General features: G+C 38.1%; 1 protein-coding gene across 11 annotated transcripts in view; it reads right to left on the reverse strand.

The window, feature by feature from the left end:
- PCLO (piccolo presynaptic cytomatrix protein) overlaps positions 1-24,204 on the reverse strand; it is a 340,916-nt gene that overhangs the window by 78,702 nt on the left and 238,010 nt on the right. For 8 of the 11 annotated variants that reach the window (XM_039388718.1, XM_027711472.2, XM_027711471.2 and 5 more), the window contains exons 11-16: positions 14,089-14,197; positions 13,413-13,480; positions 10,075-10,286; positions 5,013-5,063; positions 4,015-4,145; positions 2,340-2,366 (exon numbers count right to left, since the gene is read on the reverse strand). In XM_039388718.1, coding sequence (XP_039244652.1) covers positions 2,340-2,366; positions 4,015-4,145; positions 5,013-5,063; positions 10,075-10,286; positions 13,413-13,480; positions 14,089-14,197 — 598 coding nt within the window. Of the gene's footprint in view, positions 1-2,339; positions 2,367-4,014; positions 4,146-5,012; positions 5,064-10,074; positions 10,287-13,412; positions 13,481-14,088; positions 14,198-24,204 lie in introns of those variants that run through there. The other 3 variants (XM_027711469.2, XM_027711475.2, XM_027711474.2) reach the window with 3 other exon arrangements.

Raw genomic sequence — 24,204 nt, forward strand, 5'->3', positions numbered from 1 at the left:
GCTGTTTTTCTTGTGTGACAGGATGGTAGTGCAAGGTGTGCTTGGTGGGCGGTTCTCTTCTTCCTCAACAAATCCTGGATTTCTTGGTTGTTTTCATCAAACCAGTCCTTGTTCTTCTTGAGGGAGAACCCTAAGGATTCTTCAGAGGATTGCAGGATGCTGTTTTTAATATGGTGCAAAATTGTTTCAGGAGAGGAATCTGCAGAAACTGTGGAATGGTTTTCGAGCCTAGTTTGAAGGTTTGCCTGGAATCTATCTCTTACTGTGGCTGATTGGAGATTGTTAACTTGGAATCTTCTCCTTGGGATGCTGCCCCTTTTAGGTTTGAATTTGAGATTGAAATTGAGTTTACAGCGCACAAGCCGATGGTCTGTTTGGCATTCTGCACTGGGCATCACGCAGGTAAGTGGACATTGCGGACATCTCTCCGTCGCACCAAGACATAATCAATGAGGTGCCAATGCTTAGAACACGGGGGTGCATCCATGTTGTCTTCAGACTATCTTTCTGCTGAAAGATAGTATTAGTGACAGTGAACTGTTGCTCTGCACAGAATTCTAGCAGGAGTCGACCATTATCGTTGCAGTTTCCAACACCACGCTTGCCTAATACTCCTTTCCAGGCTTCAAAATTCTTACCTACTCTGGCGTTGAAATCACCAAGGATGATGATCTTATCATCTGCAGGCACCTTTTGGGTAAGGAGGCGCAGGTCAGTGTAAAATTTATTTTTTTCAGCAGGGTCAGCTTGGAGAGTTGGGGCATATATACTAAAGATGACAAGGTGTTGCTTGTTGTTTAGTGGAAGGCGTAGGGAGATGATGCGGTCAGAGTGACCTGTCGGCAGATTTTCGAGTTTAGGAAGAATAGAGTTTTTGATCATGAAGCCGACTCCTGAGAGATGTTTTTCGGTTCTGGGCTTACCTGACCAAAAGAGTGTGTAACCAGCACCATGTTCTCTGAGGCTGCCTTCTTCATGAAGGCGAACTTCACTGAGAGTGGCAATGTCGATGTTGAGACGAGCCAGCTCATGGGCAATTAGGGCAGACCGACGCTCAGGACGCCCACCATCCGCAGAATCGAGCATGGTTCTGATGTTCCAACATGCTAGAGTTAATTTAGGTACACCTTTGGAGGCAGGTGCGTGGAACTGAACCCACCCTTTAATCGTAAGGTTCATCTGCCAGGGCCGAGCAAGTCTGGATGGTGGCAGTGAGGTCCTCAGGACATAGGTTTGATTAGAGTGACCTTCTCTTAGATGGATGGCCTTACAGGGCTAAGCGAGCTCCATCTGCCCAGGTTTGGGATTAGCGTTGTCCTTCTCCTAGGATGACTGCCAGAAGGCTAACGAGCTCATCCTGCCCAAGAATGTATTAAATCTGGTCCTACGGTTTTGATCTGTCTGGCATGGGCGACCCTACCGGAGGCATGTACCACATAGCTCTCAACCACATAGGGGTACACAGACTACGTTCCTATTACAATGATTTGGGCAAGTCTTTCATTTCCTACTTTATTATCGCCTATCTATAAAGAAACTGAAGGAGATACCCAGGAACAACCCTTTGTTCTGTCCACCATTTCAGGATGTAACAGAGCAAAGCAAATATATCCAGAACATGCCGAACCTGGGCAGGTAGCCATAGGTGAACCAAAAACAGACAGACAAACAAAGCAATCGTTCTGATCCCAGTACCCATCCAAGGCAGGGGTGCCTTTCATGGCCCCAGCCTGGCCAGGACCCCCATTATTCTAAAAGAACCCACTATCCACCCCGGCAGCCAAGGGGCCGTGCCGTGTGGCACTGGAAGCTCCCCGCAGCCGGGGTTCCTGCCCTCGCGGCATGGGAAAGCTCCCGGCAGCTGAGGGGCTGTGCCACGTGGCACTGGAAGCTCCCCGCAGCCCAGACAGATGATAGAGATCTGTTTATTATGTGCAGGTAAATAAATATTCCATTTTATTACCTAATAGTGCCTGTTTCTCTTTTGGCAGTAACACCATTCAAAATCTTGATACAAGTTCACAGTTTATTATTTTGCAACTTTCAGTGAGTGAAATGAAGTTTTAGATATTTCTGAACTAAATTCTTATAGATTTCAGAAGAAATTTTTCCTGTCTTCAGAGTTTGGCCCTAGAATATTACTGCATCAAGGAGCATTAACTACTTGTTTCCAGTTCCTCCTGACCTGGAAATGACCTCATTACAAAATGAAAAGCAAAACCATACCCCAATTGCATGCCATCAGAACTCAAGAGAAATTGTATATGTCAATGTACAGGCTTATAGTACCATTCATGCATACAAAAAATAAAATAAATTCAGAAGATAGTAAACTCTACCTTGCATTTTGGACAACCATGACTTGTCTGCACATCCAGGATTTACAGAGTTAGGAACACAGAGGAAGCAGTGAGAGAAAATGAGAACAGAGATGAAAGAAAATGTGAATAATGGTAGTTTCTAGTATCAGAATCAAAGGAAATAGAAGCATTAGGAAGAATAAGAAGTCTAGCATGGACTGAACTACAGATAAAAGTTACTCAGTAGCAATTCAAGTTTGGCACTCTTAAGAAACTCTTCCTTTTCGTTATTCCCCAAAGGCCCAAGTTACATGCAAACTGTACTAGTGCCATGTTTTAAAATAATGAACCCAAATAAAACTAAAATCCAAACTCTTCATAACTTGGCAGCAAGTTTAAACTTAAACTTGGATCTGGTTTAGACCCTCTATAGAGTGAACAGATCTTTAGTTCAAAGTCTTATTTCTGCATCAGTGAATGTACCTGTAAAATTCCCAGCGAGATTGATCTGACAAGCATTTTACAACACTCTTATGTGCATTAAAAAACCTCTCAAGCTTTGGTACCTGTTTCCATTATATTCAGTAATAGTTTTGGGCCCAGTGCCACTGAACAATATTGAATGCTGTATAGCTAGAATTAATAAGCTACGAAAGAAAATTCATGGCCTTATTTGTACCACTGATGCATTTAATGGTGCTTGCCTGTATGCCAAATGCTGAACTGTGACCCTAGCATCCACTTTCATGTTACTTTGAATAGAAGAGAAATACAGATTTTTATTTTCATGGTCCCAGTCTAAGAGTCTTTTAGGATGAGTCTGATTGCACAAGCAGGGACGTTTACAGGAATTTGTCTTTGCAATCTATAGTCTGATCCAACAGCTTAATTTTAGATACATCTATTATGTCACTGAAGTCAGCAGGATTCTTATGCATTCTGCACATACCTATGACATTCTGCAACATCAGGATGAAAAAAATAGTTAAAATATTGCTCATACAGAAACATATCTTTTGAAGGAAACACTAATGAGCTATTTGTAATTAGAGTCTAAAAAAAGCAATGGTCTGTGAAAAAGTGATTAGTGATTTGTACAGTCATTAGATACAAAATTACTGGTATTTCTAAAACCGTCATCTTAGATCTTAAAAAAAATGCCATATAACTCATATGGAGAGAATGTTTTCTGATCAGTATTTCTCACCTTTAGTATTATACTACAACATTAAATTTATCTCAAAAACTTTAATTCTGCATGTTTGCAAATATCCTAAATTTAGATTGTCTTGAGCTGAGGCAATCATTCCATGCTAAGCTTAACACGTGGTTTTATCAAAAGTTTACCAAAAGTTTACAAAAAGTAAAAAAAAAAAGTTTACAAAAAGTTTACAAAAAGTACTACATATATTTATTACATTTCCATAGATTCTGTTGTTATTTTAAATATTTTTGCATGTATTATAATTTTTAAAAGGAAACATGGAAGAAAAAAAATAAATCTACAAGAATGATAATAAAGTTCCTAACGTCATTAGTAAAGTACTCCCAGTTCTCCTGAGAATAGGATCTGGCTCTATATTAAAAATTCACCATTTCTGTTGGTGTTGCACCTGGATTTTCTATAGCAATAACTTTCAGTTCTGTTTATTAAGGGCAAGCAGCAAACCCTAAATTAAAAGAAGATTCACGTTAAAATATCTCCTACACTTACCCTCTCCCTGGAAGAAGATAAACTTTAACAAAGGGGTCCGAATAGCCATTGTTGTCTCTTGGAGCAAGGTTTCTCGCCTGAAGGATGTGGATGATAAGGTTGCCAAGGTGCTTGTCATAGTTGATTTGAAGCTAGTGAATGCATTAAAACACAGTAGGATTATTTGTTACTTTTAATTCCTATCTCTCCCAAACCCTTTGAATAAAATGGGTTTTAGACTTCTATGTGGAAATAAACACATTTTAGAAGTTTCTGTCTCTCTCTCTCTTTCTCTCTTTTGACTAGAATAAAGTGCTAGATGATCATGTTGGACTTTGAAAAACAAAAGAGAAACACATTGATCTATTCCAACCAGGAAAAAACAAATAAATTTGAACCCTTGATATTATTCTGAGCAATAGCCAGCTTACTGAGTGATAATTACACACATCCTGCCTACTTGGAGCCCAAGCCTGACCAGGATGCTATAATACTGTATGGAAAGACTTAGTGCTACTATAGAAGAGAGAGGCTAATTAAAGGGGAAATAAAGCCCCAGAAATCTATAAGAAGTAGGGCGTCAGTTATTCTGCTGTTCTGTGTTCCACTGTTTAAAAAAGCTAAAGTCAATTTACATAAGGGATAATCATAAACTTGGTATATCATGGAAATAAATACACTGCAGTATAAGAAACCCTCAATAGGTCTTGCTTCAATGTAAACAGATTGGGAATTTCTGAAGAAAACCACAATAAGTAGCCAAAGATTAAGGATTAGAATGAATTTCACTGTGCTTTTAGCCCCTTTAGGAATAGCAGCATTTTCCATTCTTCTGGTTGTAATTCACAAGTCAACATTAAAGACAGATGCAAAAATGAAGCGCTGACTTACATTAGTGACATTTTAAGGATTGGAGTTGAATAAGAAATCAATTGATGGAGGTTGTTTTCTGCAAACTTATTGCACAGAAAATGCAGCCAGTAGCAACAGCAATGTACATAGCAAAAATACATATTTACCTGAATTTCTCCAGTGATCGGATGGGAAGCAGACTTTGTAGTTTCTGTGGGCTGCCAGATTAAAAATACATAAATAAATACATAGACATACACACTTATAAATATACACACATACATATTGGAAATAATAGATTTTCTAAGTTAACTTTTTTAAGAGGTGTGGTTTATACTTATGCATTGCCACAAATTTTTAAAAACTGTTTGTCTCCAGCTGTTATGCTCAAAACTAATAGTTATGGTATTTTAACAGCACTTAAAGTCTAGTCCAGCCATTTTGTTCAGCCTTTGTGCAGGTACAGAATTAATCAAACAATTGAATAACAAAATCTTTATAGTCTGAGCAGATTCGTCACACACGGAGGCATGGGGAGAAAAAGACATACAGCATTGACCCTGTCTAACAAAAGTGAATGTTGCCAAGAGAAAAAAATACCATGTCAAGTAAAACATAGCCATATTTCTGGCAATATGAGAAAATCAGAGAGAGGCAAAAGTTACACTAGTTTAAAACTGAGTTTAGGCGAAAGTGGGTTAAAGGAGTGGAAAGAATGGTACTGAAGCTAAGTGACAGGTATAAGTGGGTTTCACAATTGCAAGCCATTTTTTGCTTTATTCTGTGTTTTCTGATAATCAGTTCAGCTATACCACTTCATCTTCGAATTCCTCCACACACTTTCTGTATCATGAAATTTAAATTTTCTGTCCTCCCCTTCCTCTCTGTTCTTTATCACTGAACTTTTCTGAGGATTTGACAAAAAGCAGTAAAATTTTTTATGTTTACCCCCCTCCCCTTTTCCTCCCTCCTGTTTGTTAGCAGTTGGAAAATAATATGACCACTTGCTTAGAATCCTGGACTCACAAAAATATGCTGTTCTGTTAAATGCTGGTGCCCTTGAGCCACCCTGGACCTACCTCTAATCTGCAAGCCATCAGTCAAGCAAGAAAGCTCTGGTTCAGTAGCAGGATTTGAATATTTTTGCATTCTCTCCACATCTGCTTCCTTGGTTGATGCAGCAGAAAACAAAGGATGCAAACAAGGACAAACTTACTGTTCTCTGAAGATTGATCTGGAAGCCATCTTTTCCTATTCCTCCAGATGTGAGCAGCTGCCTGACATTATTCTGTGCATTGAGTATTTCTATCGCTTTCTGAGAAGAGTAAAACCCATCTGCCTCTTTTGTGCTGCCCTACACTCCAAGAAAACCCTTAGAGACTTTCTCAGGATGTTGGGTATCAATTGTTTTAAATTAGGCCAATGCAGGGCCCACAGACCAGAGCCTAAAGTTAAGGTGATGCACTACCCTTTTCAGGTTTGTGATGAAGAAACATCCCTTCAATCATTCAGATCTGCAGACCAGAACTAAGCAGAAAAATCCCAGCCAAACACTAGTACAATGAAAACATAGGAGAAAACTAGCCAATATCTACCTGTTTTATGGTTATGTTCACTGTCCTGTGTTGCCTTATTCTTGTTTGGTTTACTGATTTACCTTGCCTTCTAGATGTATTTCTTTATGAGCACAAGCTTTTCCAGAAACGAAACAAAACCAAACTTGATTTTTCAGCAAATGCACATGTTTCTAAAAATAATTCTCATAGAATATTTTAAAATCAGCTGTTCTTGGTACCTTAAAAAGCTTTTAAAGAAGTTTATTCTTTCTAACAGCTAAAATAAGTCATCAATAGTTTATAAAATGCTCTAAATCTGAAATGAAATTTTAGATTGATAGCAAACTACTCCTAAAATTTCTTTGGTCCTTAGCAGACTCTTCAAAGAGAGAATTTCTCCTCCTTTTGGCAAAGACAGAGAGTTACCTGAGCATCATGCAAACTTTCAAAGTAGGGCTTAAATGGCTTATACTTCTCATACTTTACCTCTACAAATGGATTTTATTATACTTAATAGTTCTGACCTCAGGCTGTACTAGCACTGACAATACTGACAACACCAAAAATAACACGGTGTTATTTTCGCTGTGCTGTGGCTACAAAATCACTGCCGAATAGTCTAAATGCTCTCATTTTTCACAAGTTGGAATATCAAGAATAATGGGTTTGTTCACTCTGCCTGTCATGTAATATGGAATGTATTAGTGCAGATAATGTAGAAGGAGTTCGTAGAAAACGGAATGGGCATGACAAATTTGTATGGGGACTTCCAAAGGTGGTTTAAGGGAAGTTTGTAAAGTGAAGTCTGTAAAAATAAATGTTTCTATATCATTGCTGAATCTCTGTATTCATTTACAAGGCTCCGATTCAGTATATTAAATATTTTGTTTTCTCTCTGATGGCAGCAGATTTAAAACTGACCATGAAGAACTACCTATATATTTGAAAGAAATATGAATAATTTAGGCTGAAAGAGACCTCTCAAGGTCATCTGGTCTAACCCCCAGCTCAGAGCTGGGCCAACCTTGAAGATGGATCTGGATTGAAAGGCAGAGATGCAAATAAGTATCTTTCTTTATCAGGGCCTCAGTGAGGATTAATTTGAAAAGAAGAAAAAGTATTTCACTGCTGAATTCTCTAGGAGCTAAAGGATCTGAGGAATTAGAAAAAACAACCCATTCTTCAAGATACAAAGACAATTAACGTTTCTGTAGGGCATTTGTATGGATGTAATCTGCACCATATGCAGATCATACATTTACACTACAAAAGAAACAGGTCTGCACAGGATATAGTGAGCTCAAAGCTTCCAAGGGTTAAATCCCTCTTGAGATGGCTAATCTAAATTCCAAGGGTTAAATCCTCTTGAGATGGCTAATCTAAGTTTATTCTAATTTCTTTTGAGACTCCTTGCATGAACTCACACACCCTGTGTAAGAGATGGTGCTTTGTAATGCCATCACACCTGCTGAAGAAGATTGTCATGACCCTGAGGTGAAACTTAATGCCAGGCTCTGATGTTATGCACTATCACTCTCTGCAGCAATCAGACAAAGCATTAAATGTGAGACAACTGGCACTGTAGAATATCAAAGAGACTCCTACAACATTTCTAGAGTGTATATTCTATACAAAAAGCTTAAAAAAATACTTGCTAAAAATAAAAGCAGTTGCAAAACAAGATCTAGGCAGTTTGGCTATTTAGTCTGTCATGATACTTTGGCAGGGCTGCAGCCTGCCTAGAAATGCTGTCAGCCCAAGGCAAAGAGCAGTTCCAGAAAGGATGAGCTTTCTCTTCAAACAGAGCTCAACACCATTATAAACTTGGCCTGCAGTCAATGAACAGAAACTATATAAGTCAACAAGAGCCACGGTTGTTATGAAAGAAATGCCTCTCAACAATAAGCAAAGAATGTTTTAAATATTTACCTGACTAGTTTTGGGGTTTGCATCTCCTACATGAAGGCAATAGTTCCAATATTTTTTTTGTTTCATCTTTATAAGCCTCCAGCTGAATTTTCATAAAAGAGTACTAAATCCTCTCTGAAACAGGAAATTGAATTTATGCATCTAACTTTAGGTGATCTGTTACAGTGCCAAAGCTGGGAACCCAGTCTCCTCATGTGGACAGAGAGGGGCACCTCTCCAGGATACACTGTATAGCAAGGATTTATGGATGTCCATTCACCGTGCAGTGAATTTAGGAGCATCATTCATCTAACCAAATGAAAGGGGGTTCAGAGTAGATAGTGACATGGGCCAAGAGCCCTGCCCTCTCCATGCACTGCCACGGCAGGTTTCACCCAGTCTCATGAATTGTACTTCAGAAGTACATTATTCTCAGTGACAAAAATCATGCATATGGCAAACTAGTTCATATGTAGATGTATACAATATCCAGCAGATGTATGCTGCAATGAATCCAACTATTCACTTAATGATTAGGATATTCTACCAGATCCCTGAAGTTAGGTTCAGTAAATCTCGACATATGGATGTAACTTGTGCATCATATACTCGAATTAGTTCATAAAATATCTATAGGCATTGCAGAAAGACAGAATTACTATCCAAGTCGAACTGATCAATAAATATCTTTACAGTCTGTGCTAAGTTGCTGGATGAAAGGGTTTTTTTATGTTTCCTCTCACATGAAAGTTATGTTGGCATATTGAAGAACCATCTGAAATGAGCAAACCACTTGCTGGGTTTGGTTTGTGCAGCACCTAACTCATCCATAGTTCAATTAAAAGGCATAGCTCTAACAGAACAGAAATAAAAACATAACTATAATGCAATAGTAATCTGACAGTCCCAAGAAGGAATAAAGATGATGATTAATAAATATCTAGAAAGCACTCTGTTTGCAATGTGAAGCTTTGCTTCTAACAATAAGAATGTGAGAAGCTGGATATTCAGGATAGCAATCAGCACTCTTGCAAATTGCTTAAGCAAATGCAGTCTTCACAGAATTGATTTCCACTTCAGGTCTCAACTTTTTTGACACAAAATGCAAAAATCTGACAAAGTACTTTATGATCTAGTTTTCAGTTTCGACTGGGAGAAAACGTTACTAAATTCCCACTCTTCCCTTTTCAGGTGTGCATATGCACAAGGAGAAATAACTTCAGCTGAAAAATGGGCAGGATGTGGCAAAGAAAATGAGAAATTATGCTTAGCAAGTTTACAGGAATTAGCTAGTGAAAAAAACATTTTAATGGTAAGTTTAATTTTCATTCTTTCCCTGGCTTTCAGAGACATGCTCTGATTATTCATAGCTTGCAACACTTCTAGCAGTAGTTTAGTAGAGAGAGGGAAATTATGGTCTTAGTAATATCAGCTTCTTCAGTGGAACTAGTACCTCACCATAATGTAGGATGCTCTTAAATAGCAAGAGCAACAAAGACAGCAAATGACAATTATTTTGTTTAAAACCAACAATATTAAGCTAAAAAAATTATTTTTAGAGATGGACGGATCTTTTATTACCTTGAATAAATCACATAATCTTTCCTTATGTCCAAGTTCAGTATCTTAACAGTAATATTCATAACTGTCCTGGAAATGAGTTCACCAACATGTGCTGTAATTTCTTGCTATACTAAAGGAGGTACACAGGCAGTTTCCTCCTGTCATCAAAATATTATGGCTGCGTATCTGAGAAGTTTCTTACCTTGCTGCTGTGGCGCTTTTTGCTCACTGAGGGAGAACCAGGCTGACCAGGGCTAGGAACAGCACTGGAGGTGGCAGAAGTGGTTCCAGAGTGGACATGAGAACCCTTTTCCACTCCTGAGGAAGCAACCAGAGGCGACTGCTGTAGAGAAACCTTTTGGAGCTCTGCAGCCAGCTGCTTGGGATCAACCCCCGGGGACTTCGCTTTATCTACTGGATTAAAGTAAGAGAGCTTTGTATTGATAATTGCCAGCACATCCAAATCCATCTTGCCAAGGTACAGGGACAGCATAATGATCTTTACAATTTTTCATGTCATCTGCTTGTATACTTTGAAGGCACAAAAGGCAACCTATAGAAATAAACATCTCTCACACAACACTGACATTCCAATTCCAGTCTTTCTGTCAACTAGTGCTACTTACCTTGAAAGCTTCCTGAGAAAGTACTTCTAGCTGAAGAAAAACAGGCCTTGCTGATCATGCTGAATCATACTGGAGCAAATTATAGATTTAAAGACTGGACTGGACTGTCTTTTAATATTTGGAACTGGTCCAGGTTCACCAAGTATCTTAACTTTCTTGTAAAAAGCTTAAATCTCTTTTTTTTCTTTTTTTCTTTTTTTTTTTTTTCAAATCAACTGGACATTCAATAAAACTGAATTCTGCTTCTGAGATAATTTATACAAAAATAAAGAGAAAGAAGCTCAAAACTTTAGCACCACAAATTAATCAAAGCAGAATGAAATGAAAACAAATGAAGAATAAAAGCCCTGATTCACCTTGCCTTATTACTCACACCTATGCGAGACATCTGAGTCTGATTGCCCTCCCTGCTGCCTGGGAGTGAGTGGGAAGAATTTACCCTTTGGAGACAGCAATTTCCATCTAACACAGAAATGAAGTCAAGTAAGTTCCATATATGCCTTAAACTGCATAGAGTTAAAAGGATACTAGGCACAGTTTGCTTCCCAGGTTCTCAGAAGTATAAGAGGTTTAAAGCAAGACATTAGTCTTATCCTGCCTGCTTGGCTCTAATTCATTTTCTTTCAGAGAGAATGGAGATTGTTCCTTTCCAAAGCCCAGTCTGCCAAACCTCAGAGGTGATGGTAAGACTTGACTTGGCAGGCAGAAGGAATTCTACAGAGCTGGTCCAACTCAGAAACCACTAGAAAATTACCAGACTAAAAGGAAGCATGCCTGCAAGAGTGGAAAAATTTAATTTTATTTCTGTTCTTTCTCATTTTGAGTTTTCTTTATTAATAAAAAGTTGTTTATTCTATCTTCTATCTTTTCAAAACCCAATTTCAGTGTCTATGAATGTCTTTGGTGTTTTTGATCTGCTCACAAAGAAAATAATTATGGGCAGCTCTGCCTCAAAGCTCTGTCAGAGTTAGTATTTTCTTTAAATTATTATCAATAACATCCATTTTCAATAAAAAGTAGCTTTATGGTAAGTATATTAATAGCTGGGAAATGTTACATGATCAGCAAATAGAGGATTTAATTCAGACAATTTATGTACTGATTGATAAAAGAGAAGCCACAAAACCACAAAACTCAAAACGGACCCATGAAATTCTGAGTGAAAGTCTTTTAATCTGCACTGAGCTTGCTGAGGGGCTGCATTACTGTAAGATTGTCCACGTTGATTCAAAGTTAGATTAGATATGACTGATAAAGTGACTGGAGCCTGCAGTCACGGTATTGACTGAATAGAAGGGAATCCCCCCAAAAGCATTGCCATCTTAGAACTCACATAAAACTTCACACTGACTGCTACTGTTGCATCCCTGTATCTTAGTAAATACTGTATTTTCATCACTCATAACAGACCACAAACCTTGTATTAAGCTAACAGGTATTTTCATCAAGGTCTTTTCCAACACTGACAATTCTATGACTCTGTGAACACAGGCCTTAGGACTTCTGTGTTATTTGAACTTGCTGCAGCTTGCTGGGAGCTTTGTTTTAGCTTGTCTGGCTGCAACAGTGATTGTTGAATAACTGGATGGCTGCAGCCCTAATTTGCCTGAGTTATATTGTATAATGGTATGGTATAGTGCCCATTCTTAATAATTTTGACATAGAAAGGCACAACAGTAATTGCACTGTGCAGATTGAAGTATTTATGACTCCAGATTAATAATGAAGTTTATAAGAGCCTCTGAGGCCTGGGGTGACAGCAGTGCTGCAAGGTTTGGACACAAGATGAAAGCGGAGGCCCTGCAGACACCAACAACTCACTGGTCAGTTACCAGAAGGGATGGAAACTCAGGGACTGGGCAAAGTAAGTCTTAAGGGGAACAGAAGGAAAAAGAAAAAGAATATATCACATGTAAAGTTTACACTATCCAGTCAAGTCCTATGCAATGCAGAGCTGTTGAACAGTGGGGAAAGAGCAAGGTATAGTAGAAAACATAAAAGAGACCCAAGTGGATCCCGATGTGAATATGAAGGAATTATCATCAAGGAGGAGTCAAAAACTCCCACCACAAACATCACACTCCTCCCAGCACGTTCCTCAGGATACCTGAACCATCCCTGATGCAACTTGAGGCCATTTCCTCTTGTCCTACCACTTGTTACTTGGGAGATGAGACTGACCCCAACCTGACTACAGCCTCCTTGCAGGTAGCTGTAAAAAGAGAGAAAATTCCCCCTGAGCCTCCTTTTCTTCAGGCTAAACACGCCCAGCTCCCTCAGCTGACTTGTGTTCCAGATTCTTCCTCAGCTCCGCTGCCCTTCTCTGGACATGCTCCAGCACATCAATTTCCTTCTTGGGAAGGGCCCAAAACTGAACACAGAATTTGGTATGGCCTCACCAGTGCTGACTACAGGGAGACTATCACTGCCCTGGTCCTGCTGCCACAGTATTGCTGATTCAACCCAGGATGCCACTGGCCCTCTTGGCCACTTGGGCACATGTTGGCTCATGTTCAGCCACTGTCAACCAGCACCTCCAGGTCCTTTTCCTGCTACTCTTCTCCAGCCTGTAGCTGGGGGGTTGCTGTGACCCAAGTGCAGGACCTGGAACTTGACCTTGTTGAATCTCATGCATTTGGCCTCAGCTCATTGATCCAGACTGTCAAGATCTCCCTGCAGAGCCTTCCTATCCTCCAGCAGACCAACACCAGCTTAGTGTTGTCTTCAAATACACTGAGGGTGCACTCGATCCCCTCATCTTGCCTTTGTATGTAAGGTGTGGTTCCCTTTTCACCCATGGCAATATTTGAGGTGTAATGCCTGAGCTTACAATGCTAACATTCTAGCTTATATCACACCAAATTTTCAGCTGCTATCCAGACCTACAATATCAAAGCAACATCTTGATGCTCACCTGCCCTTACTGGCTCATGCAGCTCCAGGTGCTGGGGGTTCTCAGAATCCGAGAGCATGTTCAGGTCCCTAAAGAAAGCAATGAGAAGCCTGAGACAAAAGAAACTCTTTCCTCATACCCTCATTATTGTATTAAGTAGGTAAATGAATAGTGGTTCATGACAGAAAGCAGCTCCCAAGCATGGTCCCTTCTTAGCTGATACATATTGGCAATGCTGTTAAAGAGCTGAGAAGAAAAGGTTCTTTTAAGGTGAAATCTTTAATGAATTTAATGCAAGTTTATGCATTTCTCATGATGCTTAAATGATTTTCATCTAAAGGATACAGATTTCACTTAAATTCAAGTTACTACCAAATCACCATCTTTTTCTAACACTAGTAAATTCAGTGAATTGTATGTTTGTCAATGAGAGGAGATTGTGGCCTGAAAATGGAAATATCATTATTTATAAAAGTATAATTATTAGCATCTCACTCAGTTTATCTTTCCTTATGACTTTAAAAGAAAAACAGAAAAAACAGACCTCCCACACTCACAGTGAACTCTTGCTTATTATTACACTGATGTTTTGTGCTAACAAAGGTTCCACCTTAACAACTGTAAATTAAAAAAGAAAAAAAAGAAAGCCATGAAAAGCCAAAAAGAAATGGAAACAGAAAGATGGGGAAAAACTCACAGTCTTACACATATTTCTGCTTCCCCACTCTGTTGAATAATAATGCTCTGGACTTCTTCATAAGTCTTCCCAGTCAAGGGGATGCCATTCCATTCCAGCACCTGCATTCCTACAAAGGCAAAAGATCATGAGGTCAAAGGCTCAGATTTTGACAAAGGCATCAGATAGATTCTTCTTGTCTTGCTTTGACAACAAGATTTGATGTGACATTCACTGAATGTTGTTTAAATGGCACAGCACATTAGCAAAGCCCTTTCACTTCACACAGATTAGACTCTTGAATGTTGTCCCTTCCACTATAACTTACCTGCTGAAACAAGACAGGAGATCATTCTCTGTGATTCAAAGTATACATGCACTCTCCACAGTCTGGGTTGCATGATATTGAAAAATTCTGCAGTATCAAAAACATGCATACCTACCAACATGGCAAGAAACCAAAACATTTTATATATCAGACATTTCCTGCCCAGCCATGGTCTTGGAAGATAACTCTTTCCTACAGTGACAAATGGCTGTTGAGAAGCTGAGCCTCAAAATGGAAATAATTTGTGAATGTGTTTTGATAATTCAAACACATTTTCTCTACTTTGTCACTTATGAAAATACAAAAAAGTGAAGGCAGTTGGGCTAACTGATTTTAATGAAAAGATGTGCCTCCACATTTCAAACATCAGCTGGGTAATAATCAGGTTTAAATTTGTAAAATGTAGGAACAGAGCTATGGTAACTGGGCTGAAAAATACTGAATACTGATCTAAGCTTCTGTGTCTTCCAAGTGTGTCAGGACTGAGTCAGGAGACTTGGTAAACATCAAAGTATCTCTATAAGGAAGTTTTATGTTCAGTATTTCCAGAGTCAACCCCTCTATAAATCAAGTGAGGTGTATTCTGATAAGATGAGAAAACTTTTGGTTAGAGTGAAATGCTTACAAAAAGCAAGATTTGCATCTGGGACTTATAGGTTCTGAGAACTGGGTTCATATTTTGTAATAATTAGTCATAAGGTTGACTCCAAAAAGATTAACTTTTCACCAGTGTACAAATGTCAAAATCCAAGCCTCTGGCTCTAGTGGGAAAAAAATGCTTAATGGGACAAGATACTGAATTCTTAATAGTTCACTAGAAGCAATGTATTACAAAACATCTGAAAAACACACCACCCACACAGCAAGAAAAACCACAAACACTTAACTTGCTACCACTTACACAGATAAAACCAAGTCTTCACCTGGATCATATTTTAATTTCAAAATCCTGTGCAGTTGCATATAACAAATGGGAAAAATAGTGAAGTGAAATGTGGAGATAAACTCATATAAAAACATGCTGCTAAATAAAATATAATGAAAACTGTTTATGGAATAAAACAGATTAAATTATTCGACAATGAAAGAGTATGAGAAATAAAGACTACAACTTTATATTCCAAAATTTTCCATTGCATTCCATGAATTAGGTGTTGAAATATCAGAATTGATCATAACTGTTGTAATCAAGAATTTATCACGTTGTTTGTAGCAGTTTACAGAAATACAAACTGTGCAAAATGAGTAAAACGTGATGCTCAGAAGGCAGTAAATCCAGCTGCTTCATGCTAAAATAGATCTGACTTTTTCTAAAATTTACCCCCTTTCATTTACCAGCCATGATTCAGAAATATGATGTTGCTTTTGCTTGGTAAAGCAGATCTGATTTTAAGCTCAGTTCCTCTGAAATAAAGCAACAGTAATTATGAGCAAGTGCATGTCCTCTTGATTTTTAATCGTACAAACTTAACAGCATGGTCTCTGTCTTTAGAATGTTTCTAGAAAGGAAGGAACTGAAGTTATTTTTGTTTTTTTTTGTCAATGGGTGACTTCAAAATGCTATTAAGGCAAAGGATGTTATACATGACAGTATAAAGCTCCTAAGACAAGCAAAACCACCTTTTCCATGTATTAGCAATGAGCAAGAACAAAACCTGAAAGCTTTAGAAATGTGAGAAACTGGTTAATATCCTTTTGTAAAAAAAAAAAAAAAAGGCCCTCTGTTGACAAAATACTACCAGCTGCTGTCCTAGGTTTATCACCTCCTGCTTGCATGGCTTCAGAAGAAAATTTACCAGGGGAGCAGTAAGTCTATCATCAATGACTCACTTTAATTTAAAAGACCAGCAGGAAGAGCCTAGCTGAGTATCAGTGCAGTGACAGGATTTGGAAATGGAATCTAATTTCCACTGGTGAGAATTTCAGTAGTGTGTGCAATGGCACTGCACTCACTCACTTGGTCAGTAAGGCCACACATGCATGAACAAAGAAGCAAACCAAAAGAAAATGGAATCTCATCAGACTTGGCTCACACAGAGATTCATTTAAGCTGTCAGGAGAGGGGTATTTTCTTCTCATTATGTGCCTTGTGGATCATGAATGTTTAAAATCAAACAATTTAAATGCAACTTAATGGATCTGACTGATATCCCTGGGGTATAAGGAAAAAAAAATTAGACAAGAAGCTGATTTTTATTTTCTCAGGGTGTAACTGCCATACGGGTTTTGCTTGGAAAAAAAAAAAAAAGTTACAAAGAAAACCTTCAGGATGAATGCAAGTCTATCCAACAAAAAGAGAAAAAAAGTAACGCGAAGTCACACTGATGATAAAGTTTTGCTTTACCTAAAATCAATCCCATTCTGTCACTGGTCTTTGGTAGTCAGAACATGATAGTCACATTTCCAGAAGTTTGTATGCTTCAAATCACCAGTTTAGGAAAAAAATAAAAAAAATAAATAAAAAGCCACACAAAAAAAACCCAGCAGGAAGATGAGAAAACTTGCATTGCTTTATGACAGCTCTGCTGACTGAGGAAGAACTAGCAGTTGCCCTGATAATCAAATGTATAGTTTCTTCTGGCATCTCTTTTTTTAAATATTATCTTATTAGCATGGCTACATCCTGCATTGATGGTGATCAATTACACATTTTTAGCAATATCAGCTCCCAGAGTCAGCAGATCAGCTTTAAACATCAAGACCTGGGAGTCTTGATGTTTAAAGTTAACCCTGCTCCACAAGTGTGCTGTCAGACATGATTTGCTCAGCCTTTTTGTTATCTGCTGGATGGTGACATTTAGAACCTGAAATCAGAAGAGGTTTATAATTTTCCACTGATCACAAAGTAATTATTACAGAGGGAACCTCATACATTCATAAGTATGTAATGGACATATCCACATTTAATACCATCCCTTCCCTTAAAAAAGCTTGCTACAGTCCTAAAACATTGAAAGAAAGAGAGAAGACTGTTGTGCTCTTATATTCTTCCATATATATCTGTTAAGGGCCACAGCTGGAGATGTTATCAAAATTGAAGTGTACGTTTCCTCTGACACAGTATAGCCATTGTGGTTTTTTTTTATAAGTACCAAATAAATATCTCAAAGTCTCCAGTACTTGCTATAGTTGCTGCTCTCAGTGCTTAAACTAAGAGCTTGCTCCTGGAGGGAGGGTCAGTGCTTACACTGCAGAAGTGAGGAAGGGCCCACTGGGCCTCTGATGGTTTCATCAAAACCATCCCAGGAAGGAGAGGGTGATATTTTGTTGTATTGCATGATGTTGCCAAACTTAACACGTGAAGCTTAATGCTGTTCACAAGACAGTCAGGCTCTTTTTACCAACTAGTAAAGTGCTAGCATTTATTATTATTTTTGCATGAGTATGCCAGTTAACTGATAACAACAAAACCTGAAAACTCTGCAGAACTGACTTCCTTTTTCTGACATTTTGACTAGTCATTTGACAGCTTCTGAAATGGAAGCTACGTACTGGCGAAACTTGAAATAATTCCCTGGGGTTCCTGGGGAACATTCAGCATCCTTTGGAAGATATGGGAAATTTTGGGTAAGAGAATTTTGGAGTAGAAAGTTTGAATAATGTGTAAAGAAGATGAGTTTGTATTCAGATCTAGGCCAAACCTGAACTTTCACACTGCATGAAATTTCTCAGAATCCTGAGTAAACCTGTATCCAAATACAAGGAGCTGGTCCTTGCTTGGAATTACCACACGATTTGGACTGATGATCTTCTGTTGATAATTTTCATTGTTTCACGTTAAACAACTAAGCCCTCTAATTGCTGACTATTTAGTCATATGTGGATCAACTGCCAGGAAAAAAAAAAGCTTATGTAATAGCATGGACTACGTTGGCATTGCTCACTGTCCCTGTGTATGTTTTACAGTAGCTCAATCAAGAAATGCAAAATGCAGATCACTCCTAATGTTCAACTGCTTATATAAAAAAAGGAACTTTTAAATCTTAAATGGTGCCATATGTTTCAAGTATTGATGTATTGCAGATATTGCAGATTGTCAAGAGAGGTTGAAGAATCCCTGTACCTCGAGGTGTTCAAAACCCAACAGGACCACTGCCTCTGCTTTGAACAGGGAGACTGAATTAGGGCATCTCTAGAGGTGCTTACAAGCCTCAACTATTTTGTGATTCTGTGTCAAATAGTTACATTTTGTTTTATAGACTATGCTATTTTTGAATCCATATATTTTGTACCTCCATGTATCAAAGAAAGCAGACATAGCTGAATCTAGGGATATTAGATCTGCGCTATGATGTCCATAAATAATTTGAAGTTCCAAGACTTAAGTGATTTGATCTGAGGAATAATTAATAATTTTTCCTTAATATCTTTGAACTCTTGTACTTGAGCAGGTATGCACACAAACTATTTATCTGTTTTTTAATGAAGAGGATAAATATTTAGCAACAATGAGAAAATGTGCAATAAGAAACAATCAGAAATTAGTTCCATGAATATTGTTTAAATCTGTGTATGAAAATCTCACAACTTCTTTTAAAATCTTGGTTTGAATTAAATTTTAAAATTTAGATATACTTGCATCCTGTATCAGGATACACAGTACTTAAGAGAAACTTATACAAAAACAGTTGTGTTTTGCTATCCTACTTTTTGGCAGAGGAACTTTGATGTAGTTCCTTTGGGTAGACTCTGCCCTCATTAAGTAATGCTTAATTAAACTTATCAACTGTCATTCTATTTAAAACTAAACTGAAAGAAAGATCTGAGAGCTGATAAAGTGAATAATTGCATTATTGCCTCTTTTAGGAGTTCTGATAAAGAAAAGATTATTCAAGACAGAGAGAGTGATCAAAAAATACTACCAACCACAGTTTAGATCCAACAAATAACAAAATACCCTTTATTTTCAACCTATTTCCTTCCACTGAATTTGCTATGCTATGGTTATACAGAACCCTTGAAAATAATATTGTTCTTTTAATTAACAGGGCAGATTCGATGGTATCATGGATCTGTCAAATGCATTAACCTAAAAGTATTTCAGGAATAGATATCTTCAAATAAAATCCATGTTCATGGCCACTGGTTTGAGGACTGTTTCCTGGGAGATGTTGATGAAGGACTGTGGCTGTGCAAGTTCCCTGCCATGGACCCAGACACTGCTTCTCTTTATACCTGCACTAGTTTTAGGACTTCCATTAGCTTTACTCCGGACTTGCAGGTGGAGTGGGGTTAATGGTTGGACACCATGATTTTAGAGGTCTTTCCCAGCCTTAATGATAATATGATTCTAATGCATACATTGCTGGCTGGATAGAGGTTTGTTCCTTTGCCCTGCAGCTTTGAGAAAGAGGCTGACTGGTATGAAAAAGCAACTGAAATAAGGGGAAAGAGAGCAAAACAACTAAAGTGTCAATGCGCTCCTTGGGGGCTGGGTATGAACTGGATTTGGAAAGGTTATAGCAGCTGTTCCCTAATCTATCCCAGACATTATTGTATAATTTCTTTTTCTTTATATCTGCTTCCTTAGTAGTGATCAAATCTTCTTCAGACTCACCCTTCAGACATGAGCTGGCTGCATGATTAAAGTTGAAATTGAAAGGAATCTGGAAATCATCAAAGGATTTGATTTCTCTGAATATGAGTCCTGACACTATTTGAATACAGAAATATTAAACTGAACCACTGAAGATCTCTTGAGTTTTATTCCCATTTGTAACTATGTGCACCATTATAAAGTTAATCTCAGTCACTTTGAATACAGTCTTATACTATAGACTCTTCTATTCAATATACCCAAGGCACCTAAGAAGTAGAAAAATTGTTGTTCGCTGTGTCACTAAGAGTTTGTAATTACTTCCAAAAAATAAGGCTATACATGTGTACAAATCCTATTATTTTTCCATTTTTTTACAGTCTCTGAACTGTTCTCCTACTGGAATTTAAAAATATCTAAATATTACAATCTTAGAATAGAGCCTCTGGCTTTGGTTACACCATAGTTATATCCACAGATTGCTGGGGTTTATTCTCTGCTTCTTCATAGTTTGTATTGTTTATTTTTATGCAAAATAAACAAGTCAGTTTGAATTGCATTTTTCATTGGTCCAATGATCAGAGAGGAAAATGAAATTGGACTCTACAGGCTAGCAACTTCAATCAGTGAAATGTGAATATTAGTGTCTTCCTATATCATAAGAGACTTAAAATTCAGGAATATTACTTTGAAATCCCAGAAAGTGCTATAAAAGTTAATTATTCACTCAGAACAAGGAGAAAGAATATTAACTTGTAGTCTGACATTCAACACTAAATCACTTTATGGTCTATGCCCTCCGCTTATTTTTCTTTTATTTCTAAACTTTTTTGATGGTTAAAAATAGGTTGATGAAAGTCAATGTGTTAATGTATTTCCCCATACTGCTGGACATGAATCACACCGAAACTCATTATTTCTTGTAGACACCTTAACTTACTCTCCCATTCATCATTTACACTCAGGCTGAATATTTTCCATTTATTACAATAATTAGTATATAGATAACATTCACAATTCTTAAAAATGGATATGTTTTTCATCAGGTAGAAATTATATCATGGACCTGCCTATGCCTCATGGTTGCTATGCTGCTACTATGAAATGGCACTTATAAAAGTACAGCCAGAGCAAATCAACCTCGTATTTGAGGTGTACTTGGCATTTACTGGCAGCTACACCCCACATCACTGACAGGTACAGCTGCAGCTACCAACACAGTACGAAACACCTCTCTATTTTTGTGTGCCTTCAGATTTATACATATATTGACATGATTCTATAGATCACCCTTCAGTTTGAACTATGTCAGAGAAACAAGTGATGATCAGGATATATTTGTGTGACCTAATTGAAGTTCTTGGTAAGTTAAATGAAGATTAGAGTTAGTGTTTATGAAAATAAGTATTATATAAATGGTAAGTTTATAGTGCTTTCACCACTACTATACCCTGAAAGATTAGTTTACATCAGAGTTACAGACAGAAGATCAACTATACCATGTGAACAAAATGTTGTGGTGCATTGTAATTATTCTGTGTTTTAGAACAATACATGGGTTTTTGTAACATAGTGTTCACTGAAGCTATAGAGCATAGCAACTTTGCTTTCAGTAATGTTGTATAAGAGACTATAATGATTTTGCCAGTGAAATGAGCTTCCTGTAGAATGATCTAATTTAGCTGAAAGTCTTAAACACTTCATTATCAGGTAGTGCCCACAAAAAAAAAAGTCTGCTTTTAAAAACAGTTTACTATGAATTTAGATTATTTTTAAAAAGTCCTGTAGTAATATATAAGTCAGAATGAAAAAGTCTGTTAATTCAAACTCACCTAAAGATTCACCTAAAGATCAGTAAACAAAGAGGGTGCAGGAATTTTTATTTGCTGTCTCCCTCATGAATGGTAAGTAGCTAAAAACCATTATTTTCATGGTAGTTTAATAGCAGGTATGAATTTAGACTAGTATATCCCTGTCTGCATTCTATATCTATATTCATGTATTCAGAATTCAGTGAGGTTTTTTCAATTTCCATTTTTGAGGAATAAATTATTCTCCTTTACGCAAATGCAGTTCTGTTAGTCCAAATTCTATCAGTTACAGCTGAGAATGGAGTGATATTTGGGTTCAAAATTTCCTTTTGGAGGGGCTAGAGCGACATGTCATGAGATGCAAAAAAACCCAGTTCTTGTGGAAGTTACAGTGTATGTCTGAAAAATCACTCTCTCTGCATTACTTAATTTCTAGTCTCCTTAAGAACATAAATTACGACAGCAAACATGTCAAACAAAGTCTATATAAAACACTGCTCTATTGTCAAAACAATTAGATTCTAAGCACAACTTAATTTAGATTAAAAGAAAAGTGACATAACTTGTCAGTGTTAAAATCTCTTGTGTAGTTCCAAATAAAAAGAAAGATTTAATGCTCTGTCTTCTACAGAGGAGGACTGAAGTTACCCATACCTCACCCAGGAAGCAGCCTATAGGCTGCTGCTAAGATACCCAGTGCCTGATCTTCTCTTTAACAAGGTGAATCTCTGCCAAGATCAAGCCCAACAGAGTGGATCTCAGACAAATCCAGACTCTCCAACTCCAGTAGCACTTGATGTTGATGGAGGATTTAGACTTTCTGCTCTGCCTGTTCTCTCTTCTCAGTCACTTCTCTTTCTTCAGTCAAAATATCCTCCATTAATGAAACAACACAGAATAAATTGGGTTCAGACCAGTAATCATTTCTACATCCAAGAAACAGCAAATACATAGTAGTCTGTGGTATCCTAGTTGGCACTGAAGTGACAAGAAAAAATGAGTCAAGGGAGAGAAAGTCATCAAGATGAGGTTATTGGCTCTGTCAAGTGGAGCTACATCACAGAAACCTTAAGAATAAATAGTCTGAATGAGGCCTGATGGGATAATAATAAGTCTAAGGGGCTTGATGGGATTCATCCCAGGGTACTCAAAGAGCTGGCTGATATCATCTCGAGACCTCTCTCAAAGATCTTTTAAGGGTCCTGGGGATCTGGGGTCACTTGGTTTATTCTGCCTACAGATGAGGAGACTGAGGGGAGACCTTATCGTGGTCTGCAGTTTCCTCATGAGGGGAAGCAGGAGGGCAGGTACTGATCTCTTCTCTCTGGTGGCCAGTGACAGGACCCAAGGGAACTGTGCCAGGGGAGGTTTAGGCTGGATGTTAGGAAGAGATTCTTCACTCTCGAGGGTGGTTGGGGGTTGGAACAGGCTCTCCAGGGAAGCGGTCACAGCACTGAGTCTTTCAGGAGCAGGACAATGCTCTCAGGCACATAGTGTGATTCTTGGGACTGTTCTGTGCAGGGCAAGGAGTTGGACTTGATGGTCCTTGTGGGTGCCTTCCAACTTAGGATATTCTATTCTATTCATATTCTATGAATGAAATATGAGTGATAATTTATGTATGTAGGACTCCCAGAAGAATTGTGCAGGGAGAAAAAGGAGACTCATGGCACACAGAATGAATGTCATCAAGATCCCAACACATGAACACGTGGCTTCTCAGGACATAGCTCAGGTAAGGATAAGCAGCCTAAAAAAAGACAGGGCAGAACCATACTTTAGCAAAGAATTGACTAAACCAAAGACAATGGGAGGAAGATAAAGAAAGCACTGCGGCCATAAGACCCTGAGATAAGGGAAAAAAGGACAGAGAGAAACCCAGCAACAATTTCCAGTGACTCACAGGGGTATGGGGTAGAGTTGTCAGAATAGAATTTTTACTATTGGAATGACTTTATTTCAGCCTATGCTTCTCTTGCAGAGATTAACTGGGCATCCTCACAAATTCCTGGTATATAGCATGTCCATAGATGTAGAAAGATGTGGAACAAATTTGTTTGACTATTGGCTGGTTTCAACAGACAAGAATCTGAACCACAGGGGGAAATGCATAAAATCACCGTATCTTTTTCATCAAATTTTGAACAGATTTAGAACAATAAAGAAAAGAGTGTGGAAAGCAGTACACATGTCTGCAGGGAAGAACCTGTGCACACAAGCATACTGCTGTTTTGGTTTTACCTTGGTTTGGGCTTAGAGTCAAGGTAAAAATTTTTGGCTGTTAAAAGTTAAGTGTCTTGCCTCAGTAGTTGACTGGAAATTTCAAGTAGTTAATGAATGAAGAGAGGCAGGCTCCTCTTCAGATGGCTCATCTCAGCTGACACCTCTTTGGAACGAGATGAATCACATCCCTCAGGGTATCCTTCTTTCACTCCTGGTTAGTAAAAGAGCCTATAATACAA

Source organism: Pipra filicauda, unplaced genomic scaffold, assembly GCF_003945595.2.
Source record: "Pipra filicauda isolate LSUMZ 115617 unplaced genomic scaffold, ASM394559v2 scaffold101_size5749837_pilon, whole genome shotgun sequence".
NCBI lineage: Eukaryota > Metazoa > Chordata > Aves > Passeriformes > Pipridae > Pipra > Pipra filicauda.